Source organism: Balaenoptera borealis (genome assembly GCF_965194805.1).
Source record: "Balaenoptera borealis genome assembly, chromosome: X".
Classification (NCBI taxonomy): Eukaryota; Metazoa; Chordata; class Mammalia; order Artiodactyla; family Balaenopteridae; genus Balaenoptera; species Balaenoptera borealis.
The window spans coordinates 122,648,516-122,669,938 of NC_138881.1; the positions used below are offsets into that span (position 1 = coordinate 122,648,516).

The 21,423-nt window shown below is 37.1% G+C and overlaps 2 protein-coding genes across 4 annotated transcripts in view; one reads left to right on the plus strand and one right to left on the minus strand.

The window, feature by feature from the left end:
* Nucleotides 1–21,423, minus strand: part of LOC309620104 (uncharacterized protein) — a 554,572-nt gene that overhangs the window by 48,087 nt on the left and 485,062 nt on the right. Inside the window, exons 3-4 of one of the 3 annotated variants that reach the window (XM_082376202.1) lie at nt 5,984–6,041; nt 5,515–5,623 (exon numbers count right to left, since the gene is read on the minus strand). In XM_082376202.1, the coding sequence (XP_082232328.1) occupies nt 5,555–5,623; nt 5,984–6,041 (127 nt within the window). In that variant the 3' untranslated portion in view covers nt 5,515–5,554. Of the gene's footprint in view, nt 1–1,447; nt 3,614–5,514; nt 5,624–5,983; nt 6,042–21,423 lie in introns of those variants that run through there. The other 2 variants (XM_082376201.1, XM_082376200.1) reach the window with 2 other exon arrangements.
* The window catches only part of LOC309620966 (endogenous retrovirus group K member 7 Env polyprotein-like), a gene marked incomplete at its 5' end in the record, with an annotated part of 67,436 nt that continues 52,107 nt past the window's right edge, over nt 6,095–21,423 (plus strand). Inside the window, one exon of the mRNA XM_082377799.1 lies at nt 6,095–6,292. Within this exon, the coding sequence (XP_082233925.1) occupies nt 6,095–6,292 (198 nt within the window). The remainder of the gene's footprint in view (nt 6,293–21,423) is intronic.

Sequence of the window (21,423 nt, forward strand, 5' to 3'; positions counted from 1 at the left end):
ACCTAGCAGGAATGCAGAAGCACAAGCATCAGCCATAGTAGCCATGCACTGGTTTTAGGTTGGTAGAGAGTAGCAAGTTAGACTAATTCTTGCAGACATACCTGTGCACATGCACTAACAGTTTAACAGGCAGCTGCAACTTCTTTAAGACAAACAGATGTCTCAGTCTCTGATCTGAGTTTCTCACATTCAAGGATAATCAATACTGGCAAAAGCATCATTTAAAATGTCTTCAATTTCTCCTTTTTCCTCTTTAAAAAAAATACACTCGGGCTTCCCTGGTGGCGCAGTGGTTGAGAGTCTGCCTGCCAATGCAGGGGACACGGGTTCAAGCCCTGGTCTGGGAAGATCCCACATGCCGCAGAGCAACTAGGCCCGTGAGCCACAATTACTGAGCCTGCGCGTCTGGAGCCTGTGCTCCGCCACAAGAGAGGCCGTGATGGTGAGAGGCCCGCGCACCGCGATGAGGAGTGGCCCCCGCTTGCCGCAACTGGGGAAAGCCCTCGCACAGAAACGAAGACCCAGCACAGCCATAAATAAATAAATGAAAATAAATAAATAATTAAAAAAAAAATACACTCAATTTCTTATTGGTGATTTTTGGAAACCTCTCAGGGAAGAGAAATCCTCTCTACATAAAGCATTATGGCAACAGTTATTTTTTTCTGATTTCCATCAACTCCTATTCTCCTGTCTTGGGGATATATTATCCAGCTTGACAGCCTCTTTGTTTGTTTGATCCCCTTTCCTTTCCACTTCTTAAACCAAAGTGTCTCAATATTTCCCTGAATTTTCATCACAAAAATCTCTTGAAACAGTACAGAACTATATGGGCTGGAGGTGGGTATGGACAGTAAGAAAAGATCAGCAGGAAAAACTGGGTTTGCCTTCCATGCCAAGGCAGAAGGGAAGTGTTGGAGCACTGAGCAATTGCAGATTGATTCTATCCCTTCCTAATACAGGACTTCACTCAAATAGTGCTTTATCAGAGAAGCCTTCCCTGACCACTCTATGTGAAACTGCCCCATCCCCTCCTTTCTGGAGCACTGCCCAATCCTCAATACACTTTAATGTTTCTCCACAGTACTTTGGGCTGTTGTGCACAATTCACATTCTATTCATTTACTAGCTATTGTATATCTGTACTAACAGCTTCTTGAAGTTTTGCCTCTCCTGTTCTCCTACTATATTTGTAGCACCTCACAAATGGACTGGCATACTGTATGTGGTTGGTAATTTTTCAATTGAAAAATTGGTGGATATTCATCTAGCCTCAGCTGCCACATCCATGTCCAATCTTGGTCTTTCAGATGTCCTGTGGTATATAGGACCTAAAACCATGTTGAAATTCCAACAGAGAGCCCAACAGGGAACCCTATTGCTTCTATGAAGATGGAGTGGCATTATATTGCTGAGTATAGAGAACACCATGTTGACAGAGTCTTGCTGTTGTCTAAATCAGGGAATTTTTCTTAGCAGTATTTAGGTAGGGCTATATTCCCAGTGCATGCCTCCTTCTCGGTGGTCACATCTCTTTACAATAAAGGGTTATAGACCACTGAATGATTTATTTGGGACAAATTTTCCTCAGGGACTTCAGCGACCAACAAAGTTGTACTTGTTGAGCATTACTCTACTCAGAAAGGCACAGTTCATAATACAGTATATGTGAACGGTGTCTTCCTAAATAGGGCACTGCACACACCATGGCTCAAGGTGGCTTCTCTGCCCAATACACCTTATACCAATGTAGCTCTTCTCATACCTGCCCAATCTCCACTGCCATGACATGACATTCGTCATTTTTCCATAAGAACTTGGCATTGCCCATCCTACTTCCTGCCAGATTCCATCTCCACCTGAGTAAGTTTCCCCTCACCTACTCTATGAATCCTTGGATGTTTTTCATGCCCAAAAGAGAATAAGCCCCTTCCTGGTTTTCCTTCCCCATTTAAGAAATATTTTTATTCCCTCTAACCTGTTATCTTTCAAGTTGTAAACCCAAACAAAACAAAACAACAAGAACAAAATACTTACAACACTCCATGGTACCCCCAAATTCCTTCATTCCAAATCCACATAATATTAGTGAAAACACACTAAAATCCGTAGGAAGGAAAGGGGAGATCAGCCATGGGGTGCAAATACTGAGAGGGCAGAAATCCCATTTCTTTTTTCTCTTGAGAAGAAACTAACCATTTAATATATCGCTGTTCATTTCTAAGAGAGAGATGAGCTTAAATCCTAGAGATATCCTTTTCCTCCTCTCAGCTCTAGATTATCTCGGCCCTTGATGAAAGGTCTGGTTGTTGCTAATGTATTTTCCCAATTTTCCACTCTGTGACACAGGTGCCTAGCACTCTGACTTTCTGATGACCCACTGAACCTCAAAGAAGATGAAAGAGAGCATGTAAAGGTGATAGGAGACCACAAACCAGTCATAGTCTAAGAGAATGAGAGCCATGTTATGCCATTCCTACAGAGAGAGAGAGGAAAGAGGATTTGGAAACACACTTCCAGCTAAGTTACTTGCTATGGAGAGGGGGAAAAAAAAAGACTTAGGGAAGGGACATATAAACTGGACTTTCCCAAGTCTTTTTTTTTCTTCCAATAGACTTTCAATAGTTCCCATTTCACAAAACTGTTAGCACTTGCACAATTTCAATAAATATACCTGAGCCATCTGTGACCCAAGTATCTGGACTGTGACAAGGATTTTGTTGTGGACTAAATCCCCGGTCACTTCTTTCAGCTCTGACAGTCTTTTGGCTGGTACTTATTTCTACCTCAGCCATACCCTACAGCCAATTATCATTATATAAGGGAAGTGTAATGAAACAGAGGATGTTCTCACCTGGTGAACAAAGAAAACAGCTGCATCCCTTCGTGTTTGTCTTTAGGCAGCAGAGTAGGAATTCAGAGTTCTTTGAGGTGGGCAGTTTAGTACTGAACCCAGCTGTATAGTAAACTTGAGTATTTTGGTTCTGCTAGAGACCAGAAGACAAAAATAATATATTCCCAACTTGCCGAGTCCCTAGGCTGACTGGTCCTCTTCTCTCTGTGGGACAAGAGGCACCTACTCTGTCCTCCCAACCCCACTGCTGAACCTAACTTTCATCTTTGACCTTGGTGTCTACAAGAACCAAAGCAGGGGGAGAGAGATAGATTAGGAGTTTGTAATTAACAGATACAAATTACTACACATAAAATAGATATACAACAAGGACCTACACATATCTGGAGTAGTGAGACTTTCTGTGTAGGGTGATCCTTAGATCGTGTGAAGGAGGAAAGGAGATACCATAAGTAGTAGACACAGGTTGTACGTGGGTAATAATGTTGAGAGACAGATAGAGAAATTTCCTTCTTTTGATCACAACCTAAATTTTTGCCAAGGAGTGAAGTGGGAGTGAAACCTGTGGCTCTCTGAGATGCAGGAATACCAAAACCCCTCGTTTTCCATAACCACTGATTTGGTTAAAAAGGCCTTACCTTTGCAGAGCATCAAGATTCTTGTTCCCACAGAAGAATGTAAAATTTATAACTTGCTTCCCATGCACTGTTCTAGTTCTACAGATGGTCTCCAACTACTGGCTATCTTCTTTCTCTCCCTCTGTGTGCAGGGTTAAGAATAGAAATCCAAAGGTGAATAAGAGAAAAAAAAAGTCATATTTTATCATTATCAAGAGTTCTAAAGTGTAGTTCTTCCTTGCCCATCCATTTTTCACATAACTAAAAAATAAATGAATTAGCATACACATAATAAATCAATAAATAAGAGTTGAAAAGTATATATCAGACTGACAAAGCTTCATCTGACTTAACCATGGTTAAGCCCGAGTACTTTGGTGACTTCAAATACGACTGAAGGAGAATCCAAGAAAGAGGAAATTTGGTTCTGCAGAGAGAAATATCAATGGGGAGACACAGGGGCATCATAACTTACCTCATGTTGTAGTCTCATATGCACAGGCCCCTTTTTAACCAACTTTTAAACTCCTCAAGAACATACATATGAAGATTTTCCTAGGGTGCCCTAATTCCCTATGTCTTACTCCTTAGAAGGCACATACGAGGGTCCCCTGATGTGGCCCAGTGCTGAAAAGATGGTGCCTTGGTTCAAGGAAAGATTCAGGTAGCCATACCTCCTCTGGGACCACCACATATGTTGTACCTGTTGTACATTACTTCACTCCAAGGTGTGCCAATCATATCTTTTGGCACATGAATAGTACTTCCTGGAATGGGGTACTGCACACAGAATGGCTGAAGGTGGCAATCTTATCCATACTCAAACACCCCTCACCATGCCATTTCAGTCAATACCCCAACACTCTCAGTCCATGATAGGTCAGAAGAATAGACCCAAAAGCATGGAAAACAATCATTTAGTTCCCCTCTATCTTTTACCCATCTCTGAATATATATCCCCTCACCTACTATGCTTCTAATGGGACAAACTTTAGAACTGAGAGAGAATAAACTTTCCTCCCCCAACCTCTACGTCTGGGACTTAGAATATTTGTCTGCATTACTGTGCTGAGTTTCAATTTAATATAGTTGTCACATGAAAAACTAGTTTGCATTCCCCAAAAGTGAGTTGCTAAGTAGAAAGGACCACTCCACTCACCCACCACATCTAGATATCACAGGCCACATAAAGATCTAATTGGAAGAGAGCTGGACAGAACTCTCACCTTCTTCGCAACTTGAATTTTCCTTATACTAGCAAATGAGCCTGACTGGGGCATCCTCTGGTCAAGGACAGAGGACTGTAGTAGCAGAAGAAGCAGCCATGTACCTCATTTAGAAGAATAAGGCAGATTCTCCCTCCTAGTCTTCCCTGTGCCCAACCCCAATCAGTTTACCAGGCTGCTTAGATACTTTCACCACAGTACTTGGTCTTGGAACTGGATCATGGTCAAGGAAACATCGTTCAGCCAACAAAACTACTCAGAATATCTCAAATCCTTCTCTTGAATTTGTTGATCTCGTTGAAAGAGACTAAAGGTATAATATACTCCACTGCAACATTTATATATACCGCCTTCCCTTTCTATATACTTCTCTCATACCCCAAAGTTTTCCCCTGGATTGCTATTTCAGTCACCACAATGGACACCTAATACCTTACAATAAAACAAATATACCTATTTGTCAACCACCAGGCCAAGTGCATTTCTCCTTCTCTTCCTCTGTCTCCTCTTTCACAATAACTTCAAAGAAGTCGTGGCCGCAGCCGGACGCATCAGGGGTAGTTGAACCTAAGAGCTCAGAGAAGTCCCAAACTCGACAATTCTCTACCTCTTTAGTACTCAAGGTCCAATTCAAAGGGAGAAACAACAGTAATTTGAACAAGAAATATATAATATAATAAGTTATTAACTAAACTAGGAGATTCAAGTAATGAGGGTTGGCTAGCATAAACTAAATCGAATTTTAAAGAATACAGTAATACCAGATATATAATAGCAGATATATCATTATATAAAATTATATATAGTAGCCACTAACCATCAGGCAACACCTGATTTATCTCAGTGTAGGTGTCTGGTCAGTTTGTTTGTTGTCTTTTCTCATTCATGTTGTTATTTTCCTGGTTCTTGGTATGACAAGTGATTTTCTATTAAATATAAAATGGACATTTGGAATATTAACTATATAATGAGATGTCTTATCATATTTACTCTTTATTTGTTGTTAAGCAAGCAGTCTCTCCGTTGAGGGCAGGTAAGTATACAGGTTCAACTCCCCACTGTGCCCTGCCGACAATACACTAGCAAAAGAGGGACACTGCCTCACACTGCCTCTCTGAAGACATGTGGGTAGAAGTACAGCTACCCCACCTCAGCCCCACTGACATTATCCCAGAAAAAGTGGGGTATCAACATGCATGGCCTAATTACCTCAATGTGGGAAGGTAAAATCAGCTTCCCATCGGGCCCACTTTCACTAGACAGAAAGGAAGTAGATGCCAACTTACCCGCTTTACTGCTGTTTGGTCAGGGTGGACGCCCAGCTCCTCACTGGGCCCTGTCGCTCTAAGGAGAGAGGAGGAAAGAAGGGTTCCTTGGATAAATGACTAAATTTAGGGATGGGGCAGGGAAATTACAAGACAAGACTGCAGCATCTTACAGTACCAGAAAGTTATGAAGAGCTCAAAAAACCAAAGGATTGGGACATATCAAGGGGACACAGAAGCCAACCTGAAAGAGCTCCAAAAGGCCAAATCTGGAATAATAGTAGCAACAGAATGAATGTTGTAGTATTTGATTATAACCCCAAATTCAAAGTAAACATATACAGGTCCCTATTGATACAAATAAATAATTCAATAAATTAATTGAGAAGTTACAAATCTTTTTGTAGAATAATTTCAAATTATGTATATATGACATATATATATATAGTGCCCCTCCCAGAAGTATCACTTAAGCCGCCTTTTCACCCTGCGCCCACAATCCTGGAGTATAGCCTTTAATTATTAACTAACTTTCAAATAATAAAGCATGGAAAGGGAAAATATATTAATTTTTCACTGGAGATATGTGACAAACACTAACATAACCAAGTGACAGAGGCTGACATCATCAGTGATGTCATGTATATGCCATGGACCCCCTGATGTGATGTGATGGGCACTTCACCTCTGGTATTTTTTCTAAAACCCAATATCTTGACTCTAATCTTGAGGAAAAAAAGAAATTAAGTGGTATATTTTGAACTAACATTGGAAGACTCACTATTGTTTAGATACCAGCTTTCCCCAATTTTGTCTATAAATTCAAAAAATGTAAGTCAAATTTGCCAGCTGGTTTTTTTTTTTTTTTTTTTTTTTGGTAATAATTTAGCAGTTGATTCGTTTTTTGGTTTTTTTAAAAAAAACTCTTTATTTTATATTGGAGAATAGCCGATTACGAATGTTGTGATAATTTCAGGTGTATAGCAAAGGGACTCAGCCATACATATGCATGTATCCATTCTCCCCCAAACTCCCCTCCCATCCAGGCTGCCACATAACATAGAGCAGAGTTCCCTGTGCTATACAGTAGGTCCTTGCTGGTTATCCATTTTAAATATAGCAGTGTGTACATGTTGATCCCAAACTCCCTAACAATCCCTTCCCACCGTGCTTCCCCCCCGGTAACCATAAGTTCATTCTCTAAGTCTGTGAGTCTGTTTCTGTTATGTAAAGAAGTTCATTTGTATCATTTCTTTTTAGATTCTGCATATAACGGATATCATATGATATTTCTCTTTGTCTGGCTTATTTCACTCAGTATGACAATCTTTAGGTCTATCCATGTTGCTGCAAATGGCATTATTTCATTCTTTTTAATGGCTGAGCAATATTCCATTGTATATATGTACCACATCTTCTTTATCCATTCCTCTGTCAATGGACATTTAGGTTGCTTCCATGTATTGGCTATTGTAAATAGTGCTGCAATGAACATTGGGGTGCATGTATCTTTTCAAATTATGGTTTTCCCCAAAGTGGGATTACTGGATCCTATGGTTTAAATCTTTTGGGGTTTTTTTGTAACATCTTTATTGGAGTATACTTGCTTTACAATGGTGTGTTAGTTTCTGCTGTATAAAAAAGTGAATCAGCTATACATATACATATATTCCCATATCTCCTCCCTCTTGTGTCTCCCTCCCATTCTCCCTACCCCACCACTCTAGGTGGTCACAAAGCACCGAGCTGATCTCCCTGTGCTATGCAGCTGCTTCCCACTAGCTATCTATTTTACATTTGGTAGTGTATATATGTCAATGCCACTCTCTCACTTCATCCCAGCTTACCCTTCCCCCTCCCTGTGTCCTCAAGTCCATTCTCTAAGTCTGCATCTTTATTCCTGCTCTGCCCCTAGGTTCTTCAGAAATATTTATTATTATTATTTTTTTTTAGATTCCATATACATGGGTTAGCATACGGTATTTATTTTTCTCTTTCTGACTTGCTTCACTGTATGACAGTCTCTAGGTCCATCTACCTCACTACAAATAACTAAATTTTGTTTCTTTTTATGGCTGAGTAATATTCCATTGTATATATGCACCACATCTTCTTTAACCATTCATCTGTCGATGGATACTTAGGTTGTTTCCATGTCCTGGCTATTGTAAATAGAGCTGCAATGAACATTGTGGTACATTACTCTTTTTGAATTATGGTTGTCTCAGGGTATATGTCCAGTAGTGGGACTGCTGGGTCATATGGTAGTTCTATTTTTAGTTTTTTAAGGAACCTCCATAATGTTCTCCATAGTGGATGTATCAATTTACAATCCCACCACAGTGCAAGAGGGTTCCCTTTTCTCCACACCCTCTCCAGCATTTATTGTTTCTAGATTTTTGGATGATGGCCATTGTGACTGGTGTGAGGTGACACCTCACTGTAGTTTTGACTTGCATTTCTCTAATGATTAGTGATGTTGAGCATCCTTTCATGTGTTTGTTGGCAATCTGTATATCTTCTTTGGAGAAATGTCTATTTAGGTCTTCTGCCCATTTTTGGATTGGGTTGTTTTTTTCATATTGAGCTGCATGAGCTGCTTGTATATTTTGGAGATTAATCCTTTGTCAGTTGCTTCCTTTGCAAATATTTTCTCCCATTCTGAGGGTTGTCTTTTCATCTTCTTTATGGTTTCCTTTGCTGTGCAAAAGCTTTTAAGTTTCATTAGGTCCCATTTGTTTATTTTTGTTTTTATTTCCATTTCTCTAGGAGGTGGGTCAAAAAGGATCTTGCTGTGATTTACGTCATAGAGTGTTCTGCCTATGTTTTCTGCTAAGAGTTTTATATTGTGTGGCCTTTCATTTAGGTCTTTAATCCATTTTGAGCTTGTTTTTGTGTATGGTGTTAGGAAGTGTTCTAATTTCATTCTTTTACATGTACCTGTACAGTTTTCCCAGCACCACTTATTGAAGATGTCTTTTCTGCATTGTATATTCTTGCCTCCCTTATCAAAAATAAGGTGACCATATGTGTGTGGGTTTATCTCTGGGCTTTCTATTCTGTTCCATTGATCTATATGTCTGTTTTTGTGTCTGTACCATACTGTCTTGATTACTGTAGCTTTGTAGTATAGCCTGAAGTCAGGGAGGCTGATTTCTCCAGCTCTGTTTTTCTTTCTCAAGATTGCTTTGGCTATTTGGGGGCTTTTGTGTTTCCATACAACTTGTGAAACTTTTTGTTCTAGTTCTGTGAAAAATGCCATTGGTAGTTTGATAGGGATTGCATTGAATCTGTAGACTGCTTTGGCTAGTATAGTCATTTTCACAATGTTGATTCTTCCAATCCAAGAACATGGTATATCTCTCCATCTATCTGTATCATCTTTAATTTCTTTCATCTGTGTCTTATAGTTTTCTGCATACAGGTCTTTTGTCTCCTTAGGTAGGTTTATTCCTAAGTATTTTATTCCTTTTGTTGCAAAGGTAAATGGGAGAGTTTCCTTAATTTCTCTATCAGATTTTTCATCATTAGTGTATAGGAATGCAAGAGATTTCTGTGCATTAATTTTGTATCCTGCTACTTTACCAAGTTCATTGATTAGCTCTAGCAGTTTTCTGGTAGCATCTTTAGGATTCTTTATGTATAGTATCATGTCATCTGCAAACAGTGACAGCTTTACTTCTTCTTTTCCGATTTGGATTCCTTTTATTTCTTTTTCTTCTCTGTTTGCTGTGGCTAAAACTTCCAGAACTATATTGAATACTAGTGGTGAGAGTGGACAACCTTGACTTCTTCCTGATCTTAGAGGAAATGGTTTCAGTTTTTCACCATTGACAACGATGTTGGCTGTGGGTTTGTCATATATGGCCTTTATTATGTTGAGGTAAGTTCCCTCTATGCCTACTCTCTGGAGGATTTTTATCATAAATGGGTGTTGAATTTTGTCGAAAGCTTTTTCTGCATCTATTGAGATGATCATATGGCTTTTCTCCTTCAATTTGTTAATACGGTGTATCACATTGGTTGATTTGCATACATTGAAGAATCTTTGCATCCCTGGGATAAATCCCACTTGATCACGGTGCACCGTGTGTTCTCCCGGGGAAGTTTTCCCTGGATCATGGGACCCTGGCAGTGGCGGGCTGCACAGGCTCCCAGCCTCCACCCGCCCCGGCGAGTGAGCAGACAAGCCTCTCGGGCTGGTGAGCGCTGGTTGCCACCGATCCTCTGTGTGGGAATCTCTCCGCTTTGTCCTCCGCACCCCTGTTGCTGTGCTCTCCTCTGTGGCTCTGAAGCTTCCCCCCCGCCACCCCCCCTCTCTGCCAGTGAAGGGGCTTCCTAGTGTGTGGAAACTTTTCCTCCTTCACAGCTCCCTCCCAGAGGTACAGGTCCTGTCCCTATTCTTTTGTCTCTGTTTTTTCTTTTATCTTTTGCCCTACCCAGGTACGTGGGGAGCTTCTTGCCTTTTGGGAAGTCTGAGGTCTTCTGCCAGCGTTCAGTAGGTGTTCTGTAGGAGTTGTTCCACATGTAGATGTATTTCTGATGTATTTGTGGGGAGGAAGGTGATCTCCACATCTTACTCCTCCACCATCTTGAAGGTCTCTCCTAGCAGTTGATTCTTAAATTTCTATGAAAATCAATCCAACTCACATGAAAACAAAATATAACCAAAACAATCTTGAAAAAATATATTTGTCGGTGTCACACTATTCAGTTTCAAGATTTACAATAAAGCTAAAGTATTCAAGAAGAATACAGCGATTCATCAATGAAACATGATAGAACAGTTTAGCTATATTTCTATAAATATTTAACTGTATGGCCAACTGCTTTTGACAAAGGTAGCAAGGCAACCTAAAGGTAAAAGTAAAGTCTTTTCAATAAATGTTCATGTAAATCTGCATATTTTCAGGTATAATATAAACCTTGTCTTCTTGGAAGATCAGTCATACACCTAAACACTGAAGTAGAACAACGAAGCCTCAGAATGAAAACACAGCAAATATCATGGTGACCTTGGGGTAGGCAAATGTTTCTTAGAGAGTACATAAAAGCACTAAATCTAAGATAAATTATTGATTAAAAATGTTCACCAAATTAAATTCTGTGCTCATCAAAAGATATCATTAGAAAATAAGTGGTTAGACTGAAGATTAGGAAAAAACATTTTTAGTCTTTCCAGAATACATACAGTATTCTTACAACTCAAAAAAGAAGATAAACACCTCAATAAAAATTAGCAACATATTTTCACCGTTGCTTCACAACCATAAATAAATTGCCAACAATCACATGAAAAGATGCTCAAAACCATCAATTAACACGGAAATGCATACTATAACCATAATTAGATACTGCTACACGTGCATTAGAAAACCTGAAATTAAACAGACTGACAATGACCAAGTGTCAGTGAGATGTGAAGCAACTGGAACTCCTGTGCATTGCTGGTAGGAGTTTAAGTAGTACAATTATATTAGAATATTATTTGGCAGTTTCTTGTAATGTTAAATATTCAACCACCCCATGACCCAGCAATTCAATTGCTAGCTATTTATCCCAGAGAAATTAGTAACAATCAGAAATGAATATAGAAGATAGAATTCAAATCACAAATAGTGATGGTTATCCATAATATCTAAATACATTTCAGAGTTCAACTGTACTTTAAAGTACCTCAGATTGAATTTTTCTTGATTTGGCAATATTTTTCAAGGCTTCTCATTCAAAGGTGGACAAAATGGGACATAACGCTGTACAATTACTCAGTAATTATTATTACCTAGTAACTATGATCAAAAGAGAGAGTCAAACTGTAAAAGAAAACATCTTCTGAAAGAGTGAAGGGGAAGAGAGGATGAAACAGAGAGAAGGTTGGCTGAGATTATCTGAAAGTTGCCTCTATTTCCTGAGCTTGTGCTTCTAATTTGCCTCCTAATACATGTTCTTACAGTCAGGCTTTTGGAAAAAAGTACCATTGAGTTGCAAAATCATATCACAAATGTTTGAACAGGGTGATTACTGTACAATAATATTCCCTAAGGTTATAGACTTTTCTTAAAAGCAAAATTTCTGAGAGCCCCACAGCTCGGTCTCTTGGAAGTTGCGGGGCTCAACCCACTAAGTTAAAAAATTTGTTTATCATTAGTGAATTCACGGTAACCACTTTACCTGAAAAGCCTTTGAAAGGCATAAATAAAGAGAATGAAAGGGGGACATAATAGAAATGAACATGAATGCTGACATGCTTTGACCAGAAACTGTGACCAGTTTCACATAACAATGCCAATCATTGCATGCATTTTTCTATTTTTAATTTCTAATGTTCTAAACAGATGTCTTAACTACTTAAGCCTAATCAAAGTGAATTTTATTTTGTCTTTTATGTTTTTTGTATGATTATGACTTTGGAGAAGTGTTGTATCATCTAATTGTGCACATTGCACCATATCATGGGCCAAGTAACTTTTTCTCTAATTCTTTCATTCAACAACCATTTAGTGAGTCACTAAGTGGCCACAGAACATCATGGCTACAGTAAAAGCTAAAGGGATTTCACAGCCCCTGACCAACCTACCACCATTTGATTCATAAGATTCTTATTCCCTAGCCTCTATAACCCTATCTGGTTCTTATTCTGATTCAAATAGCTTTGAACCTCTTTTTGTTTACCCTCCAAATGACTCTACTTTCATTTAGTGTGAAATTACATGATGATAAACAGAAACTTATCTTTTTAAGTCTCTGGTATGTCAGCGGTAATTGCGGAAGTGTATTAGTAGACCAGCACCACCACTGAAATTATTGATGGAGATCAAGCCTTGGTTTGTCTCTGAAGATTAACGTTTCTCACACAGATATCATCATAATCACTCCACAGGAAAGTAAAAAATTACAAACTCCAGTTCAGAAATTACAAAAACAGGAATTTATTCTCCAAACCTGTCAATAACTTTTTATGAAAACTCATTCCATGGGAAGATTTCTGGAATAGAAAGACCCTGACTCTAGCTAACTCAAGGATCTCATGAATTTTCATTTTAGTTACAAATTAATGCCTGCTGGCAAAAAGTACTAATTCTTTAGCAAATTGCATATTAGTGATTGCAATTGCAACAGGGATGTTAATTTTCATTTGCTAAATGCTCTTTAGAAAAACGCTTTTTGTAAATCAAGTCCTTTAACATTAATACCATCATATTTTCACCGTTTTTAAATTGAACCTTGTTACGTTAATTCTGAATTCCTATATAAAACCCAAACCAAATACAAAAAGGAAAATAAAATTATCCAGGGAAGGTCTGTTTCATGTATATGTAGTTGTATGTCTTGGTGTGTATATAAATGTGTGTGCATACATGTATGAGAAGGTATATATGGGCATATGGCAATGAGGTGTGTGTGTGGAATATATTTAGATTTGACAATGGTTTCATAACCTATTTTTTCAAAGTGGTAATTAATTTATCATTGGGGGTGTGTGAGATGATTTCAACTGGCATGTTGACAAGCAGTATAGTCTAATAGTTATGTTGTATTTGAATGGGTATTAGAAAAAAACTAATTAATAAGTAAAACCTTTGGCTTCAGGGATATTATTTCTCAAAGAAACCAAATACATAAAATGATTTGATATAAAAAGATAAGAAGTAAATAATGGTAGAGGTAAAATAAGAAAATGGCAAAACTGTGAATATGTCACATAGGCCCTGAAGTTTAGGATACAATAATTTAAATCATGTTGCAAAAAAATATAAATGGAACACAGAAATAATTAGCTTTATATTTTATATTTGTGTTTAGCCACAAGAACAAGTTCCCTCCTTTGAGGCAGTAGTGAATGGATTATGACAAAAATAATCTTTTATAATGTAATTGGCATTATGTTTACACCTATGGTATTGTTAACAAGTGATTACAATGCTACATTGTGACCTTGAGAATAAAGAATCCCATGAACAATCTTCATCAGTTACACAGTAAAATATTATGAAAAACAGTCACTTCACATAAGTGGGAAAAAGAAATAGCTGTGATGTTGCAGCTTCTTAAATCACTGAAATGTGTCATTTGATATCTCAATGGGAATGAAGATGTACATAACAAACTTTATTACATTAAATCACATGTCACTTTCCCTGATGATGCATTTCCACACCTAATCTAAGGTCAGGAGGTTTCACAGAACTCACTGAATCTGGATCACTAAGCTGGATTTTTTTTTTCCCTAAATTGAAGGACAGTTAATTTACAGTGTTGTGCTAGTTTCAAGTGTATGGCAAAGTGATTCAGTTATACATACACAAAGATACACACAGACACACATATATATTTCAGATTATTTTCCATCATAGGTTATCACAAGATATTGAGTATAGTTCCCTGTGCTATACAGGTCCTTGTTATTTACCTATTCTATATATAGTAGTGTGTATATGTTAATCCCAAACTCCTAATTTCTCTCTCTCTCCCTCCCTGCTATCCCCTTTGGTAACCATAAGTTTGTTCTCTATGTCTGTGAGTCTATTTCTGTTTTGTAAGTAAGTTCATTTGTATCATTTTTTAGATTCCACATGTAAGTGATATCATAAGATACTTGTCTTTCTCTGTTTGACTTACTTGATATGATAATCTCTAGGTCCATCCATGTTGCTGCAAATGGCATTATTTCATTCATTCTTTTTTATGTCTGAGTAGTATTCCATTGTATGTATATGTGTGTGTGTGTGTGTGTGTGTGTGTGTGTGTGTGTGTGTGTGTGTGTGTGTATATATATATATATATATATATATATATATATATATATATATATATCACATCTTCTTATCCATTCCTCTGTCAATGGACATTTAGGTTCCATGTCTTGGCTATTGTAAATAGTCTGCTATGAACATTGGGGTGCATGTATCTTTTTGAATTAGAGTTCTCTCCGGATATATGCCCAAGAGTGGGATTGCAGAATCATATGGTAACTCTATTTTTAGTTTTTAAAGGAACTTCCACACTGTTCTCCACAGTGGGTGCACCAATTTACATTCCCACCAACAGTGTAGGAGGGCTTCCTTTTCTCCACGTCGTCTCCAGCAATTATTTGTAGATTTTTTGATGATGGCCATTCTGACTGGTGTGAGGTGATACCTCATTGTAGTTTTGATTTGCGTTTCTCTAATAATTAGCGATATTGAGCACTTTTTCATGTGCCTGTTGGCCATGGATTTTTAACTGTTGTATAATGAGCCAGAAATTACGTTGGGAATTGGTAAGGATGAAATGCATTTACACACGCAGAAGGACAAAACATGGCCTAGCATATTTGGCAATACCCAGTTATATTATCCACAGATAATACATAATGTAGACAGAGGATTTTGATAATTTCATTTGAAAATGGTCATGGTATTAGCTAAATTTTATTTCATGAGCTATACAACTCATTATGGCAATCTGTTCCTTAGCCATGTATACAACTTTGGCTATAAACTCTTAGATCCATAAAAGACTAATACCACCAGGATTCCCTGGCTCCTAAAACCTGTGATTTATTTAGTAACAGAATTAGAATATCTTTTGGTCATTGATGACCTTAGTGAGAGCTTTTTTAGGGTAAGGAGTAGAAGTTCCTTGCAGTATCATAAAGAGAAAAGAGAAAGGGAAGATATAGGACCAATGAGTGCAAAAACCTCTCAGAAGAGAAGAACAAGAGGTCTTTTGGTAGTAAGTGAAGGGAATACAGAGAAGAATATGTTTGGTCTGTTTGTAGTCACCACCTGTCATTGAAGAGAGCTCAGGACAAATTCTGCAATATCAAATAGCATGAGTTAAGGAATAGACTTTATTAGGGAGAAGAAAAAATTGCAAGAACTGAATCAACAAGAAATGATAAGTTACAAGTCCTCCATTATTCCATTATCACACAAAAACATAGGTCAGTGTCTGATCCTGTTGGACACACAGCATGAGTGAGGTTAAAATAGAACTCCTGTTGCTATCCCTTCTTCTTATAGGCACACATGAGAATGTGACCTTGTCAGATGGGTTACAAACAGACCCTTAGGCACAAGGCAGTCTGTTTTCAGGTGCCAGCTTTATATAGGAGTTATATGGAACTCCAGCTATCCAGAGTCCAAAGAACTTGGGCCCCTTGGGGTGATAGTTTCCGTTCCTCATTAAGCACTGAACTTGGATGCAGCCAGTCCAGCTGAGAAGAGAAGCCTGGAGTCACAGATAGTTTATTGTTCAGGCAACTCAGAATAAGCCAGTAGGTTTTTTAAAAACTTATTAAATATTCCTTCCTTTCTTTCTTCCCTCCTTCCTTCCTTTTGTGTGTGTGTATGTGTTCCTGTTTGATTTCACTTTTGATTCATTCCTGGTTTGATTTCATTTTGATATATATACATAAAATATATCATTTATATGTTTGCTATATATTATATAATTATATAAATATATTTCCTTATATTCATTATATATTATATAATTGTGATCTCCTACTAATACTCTTTGCAACAAATCTCTTAATATATATCTCCTAATGATACATAGCCCATATGGCTCCATTGGCACATTCTACATTTTTGAAGCCACCATATCTTGGTTCTAAAACCAGACATGTGCCTCAGAAGAAAAGTAAACTACGAACAGTATTTCTCATAAACATCAAAACAAATATCTTTAAAAACAAATTTTTTGGCAAACCAACCTAGCAATATATAAAAGGATAATACATTATAGCCCAATGGAATTTGTTCCATGAATGCACAGCTGCACAGCTGGTGTAACATTCAAATATTGACATAATTTACCTCATGGAAAAAAAACGAGAAAAACTAGATAATCATTTCCATTAATGTAGAAAAGTATTTGAAAAAATCAGCCCCTATTCATGATAAATTCCTCAGCAAACTATGAATAGAAGGGAATATCATCCTGATAAAGGACAACTACAAAAAGCAAACAAAATAAACAACAGGCTTTTCAAAATAGTTACATTTAAAATAATCATCAAATCAAAGAATTTCATCAAATTCTTTGCCAGTAACATTTGTGTGGAAGGGATTCTTTCAACGGAAATATTTAATAGTTGTAGAATGTAAACCATATGAGGGCAGAGACTTGATTTAGCTCACTGCTGTACTCCTAGAGCCAACCACCACAATGCCTGCCAGAGAGTAGCAGTCAATAAATATCCATTAACGAAATAAGTTTTCTTTGCACTTAACTGTTGAATAAATTCAATAAAGCTAGAGATTTCTGATTAAAAATGAAAAACTTGATGTATTTGTCTGTTTTTGTTCCAGTACCATACTCTTGATTACTACAGCTTTGTAGTATAGTCTGAAGTCAGGGAGCATGATTCCTCCAGCTCCATTCTTCTTTCTCAAGACTGTTTTAGCTATTTGGGGTCTTCTGTGTTTCAATTTCAATTTTTAAATTATTTGTTCTAGTTCTGTGAAAAATGTCATTGGTATTTCAATAGGGATTATATTGAATCTGCAGATTTCCTTGGGTAGTATGGTCATTTTATTCTTTTTGATGCAATGGTAAATAAGGCTGTTTCCTTAATTACTCTTTCTGATATTTCATTGTTGGTGTATTGAAATGCAACAGATTTCTGTATATTAGTTTTGTATCCTGCAACTTCACAGAATTCATTGAAGAGCTCTAGTAGTTTTCTGGTAGCATCTTTAGGATTTTCTATGTATAGTATCATGTCACCTGCAAATGGTGACAGTTTTATTAAACTAGTGTTCAAGAAGGAGAGAATAATGACCATCTTTTAAACTATGACCACTTACATTACATCAATAATAAATAAAATAATAAGGTAAAAGTGATGGAATAAATTGCATTTTTATTGCAACAAGAACAAAGGAGAGGTATTATTTTTCCTTTTTCTGTGATAGGCTTAAGTACTATATTACATGTAAAGTGCCTATTATAGTGTTTGATACATAGTATAAACTCAATAAATTACAGTCACTAAGGACACACAGATAGCTTAAGAAAACCAGAGACACAGAGTCAAAAGAAATGCAGCATGAGGAAATTCTTCGACAGCTAGCCTCTAGAAGACTATATGGGCGTTATTCATACCACCCTGAACCCTTCTTCTCTGTCCCACCTGCCAGTCTTACAGTCGATATCTCAATTAAAGAAGCATGTCCCCAATAACCTACCACTAACTCTACCTTGAAAGTCTATTGGTGTAGCTAATCCGATCATTTCTCAAAGTCACATGTTCTAACACCCAGGGTCCAATACATCCCATTGATTTTCTTTCCTCTTGTACATTTACATATATATGTGTATATATATGTACATATATATGTGCATATATATGTACATATATGTGTATATATATGTACATATATATATTTATATACAAATATATAATTTTGAATCTATTTTGGAATATATATATATAGCTTTTAATTATCAAAACCCATTAAAGAGGAGAGTCTTCTTCTCTATTTTAGGAAAAAAGTGATTTTTTTTTTCCAAATAAAGATTTCATTTCATTCTCAGAGTGTGTAATCTATTCCATGGTATCGTATTTGATTTGTGATTTTCGAAAAAGTGACTTAAGGTTGGGAGGGGTTTTAGCTAAAATAAGATGGTTTAAGTATTCTGAAGTCCCTTCTGTATTGACTTAATGAGATTGTTCCATCAGTGCCTGCAGCAAATTAACACCAGGGAAGTGAGCAACTCCTTTGAGCTTGTTTGAATAATTTACCACCACATTTTTAGGAAGTTCAAGATAGCCCCTCGTTTTATGTTTGCACAATTATAAATGATTTCTTTAGTGTTTACGGAAAGTGTATTTCCCTCCTTGTAGATCTGCATATGATTTAAGAAAGATGCTTTTCACATGATGCCTACTTTCTCCTCCATTTCAATGTGCTGTTTAAAAAGCTGCAGGGGACACTGTTGTTACATGGGTGATGGTGTCTGATGGAATGGCACCAACATACCCAGGTAAATGATCCAAGTTCATTTAATGTGAGTAAAATAAATTAATTTTACTACACAGAACGGAGAACCCAGAGGATCTAGTAGCCTATTTCCAGTCAGAATGAAACTATTTCCTTGTTTTGAAGTCCCTATGAGTGTCAGCAACTGCTAAAGTAATGCCTAATCCAAAGGGAGGTGGGGCAGGGACAACCTTATCTGGATCTTCTAGAAAGATGATGATCTTTATAACACCTGTCCCCTCCTAACTAGAGACTCTGATTAGGCAAGTATTTATTGCAAAATGCCTCAGCATATTCCTGAGTGTCCACTATGAATCAAAAGTCAAATATTCAATGTCATATTATACATACTATTATTGATGTGATTTTCAAGTGAGAAAACTGAAGCTCATGAAGCTAAGCAACTTATTCACCATTACATATCAGGTAATGAAGAGATTTAAAACCTGGTCTGTCTGGTCAAAATCCCATTGATTTGTACAGTACTGCATATTTTCCCAAATGTGCTTATTTGGGCTACTACTAGTTAAAGTCAGAAATCTCAAAAGATTTTCGTTATAAACAGAGCATAACTGTTCAGACTGAATAAAGAAACAATAGGAATGTGCTTATGTTGTAGCTACACTTCTGTACATTTTCATGAATTTTCCTGCATAATTTGCATTAGGAAGTCATATATCCATTTTCCTGAACTTTTAGTATGATGCAAATCACAGAAAAAGTCCTCTTATTACAATGCTATATTTAGAATTTTAATTGATAACATATATTATATGACACCCATTCAACATTAAGTACTTCCACTGTAAATAGATATGAAGAATTCCCAGAAAGTCTCTGTGTGCAAACCATTTCCACATCATCCACTAACCAAACTTGGGACTGTATGCTCCTTTGCTATTCAAACCTCCTAATTCTCTCCTTACCTCACTGGTACCTCAGACAATATGCTGACTTTGGTCCTCTCCATGAAACTGCCTCTTTTGTTTGCCAGAGATCCACTTCCTATGCCCTTTAGTCCTTCAATATACTTTCTGTGAATTCAATTCTACATTCAGTTGTGTAAGACAAAGTTTTTTGGTCATCCTTGAAATCTAATATTCCTGTTATTGTTATCCTTAACCTTCACAAGATCATCCACTTCTCTCAAACTCCACTGATTTATTTATTTTTTTGGCAAATATTTATTGAGTGCCTACAGCATGCAAGGTACTGGTGATAAAGCAAAGCTATACATATGACCGGGAATTCTTGAAATTGTTATCTATTCGGATTGCTTAATTATATGTCTCCCCTGCCAGACTGTAAGCTTTGGGAGAGCAGGGATCCTGTCTCCCCTACTCTGCCATCCTCTGTCTAACTAGATCTAGATTATACCATCATGGTCTGGACCTTCTCACCCACCTGCCTTGGCCCTAGAATTGTATACCAGTCTGTTTTTTCCTTTGGCTTGTCTCTACCTGCTTGTGGGTGAGGGCCAATTTTGTTAGCAGTTTTGTCAAGTTACAGATTTTACAAGTCTGTGCCTAGTAAGATTATTTTAAGATAATGTTTATACTCAGTACCTGCCTGAAGTGGGTTCTCAAATATGATCATGAAACTTTATTCATTGCAATTTATTCATTCCTTCATCAAATATTATTGAGTGTCTAGCATATGCCAAGCACTGTCCTGGAAATTGATATAACTCAGATTTCAAGTTCACCATATCCCTCCCTTTGAAATGGAACAGTAGATGGACATAAAGGAGACTGTAAACAATGGTGCAAACGAGACTATTTCCTTCTCAGCAGCACAATACCATAAATTACCTCATGATATCCTGCTTCCTTTTATTATTGGAAATGAAATCAAAATCATTTCATATTCAAAACTCGGCAGATCATGTGCTGCAAAGCCCAGATGTTTATGATTTTGTTATCTGAAATTCATTTCTATTATAATTCATTGAGAAAAATAGACACATAGCCAGTGTCAGTGAATATATGCAGACAAAAAAATATACCGACAATGTAAATGGAGGGATTATTCTCTATTACTGCTCTAAATATTATTATTTGAATTTAGGTTATTTTCATCTGCAGTTTTCTTGTTTGATTATATATGTTATGCAGATATATAGTAGCAAATGAATTATCTCTAGATGCCTGGCTTATAGCATATATCATGTGGTAAACTTTATTTTCTCTAATTTTTAAAAAGAGATAAAGAGATTGTAAATCCTTTTTGAGGCATACCATGGGAATACTGTTGTAGATACATGCAAATCAGTTCAAAGCGTTATCTAAAGGCTTATTTATCCTGCCAAGTTTCCCCAAATCAAACTTAAACACCCTTCAGAAGAGAGGAGAGTATTAGAAAATTGAAGGAAAATTTACTCAAAGCTGTTACAGTGCATTGCACATGATAGAGTCTCATTAAATATTTGTTGATTTGATGAAATGAGAGGCAACTCAACCTAACCAATGATATGGATCATGTGCCGTTATG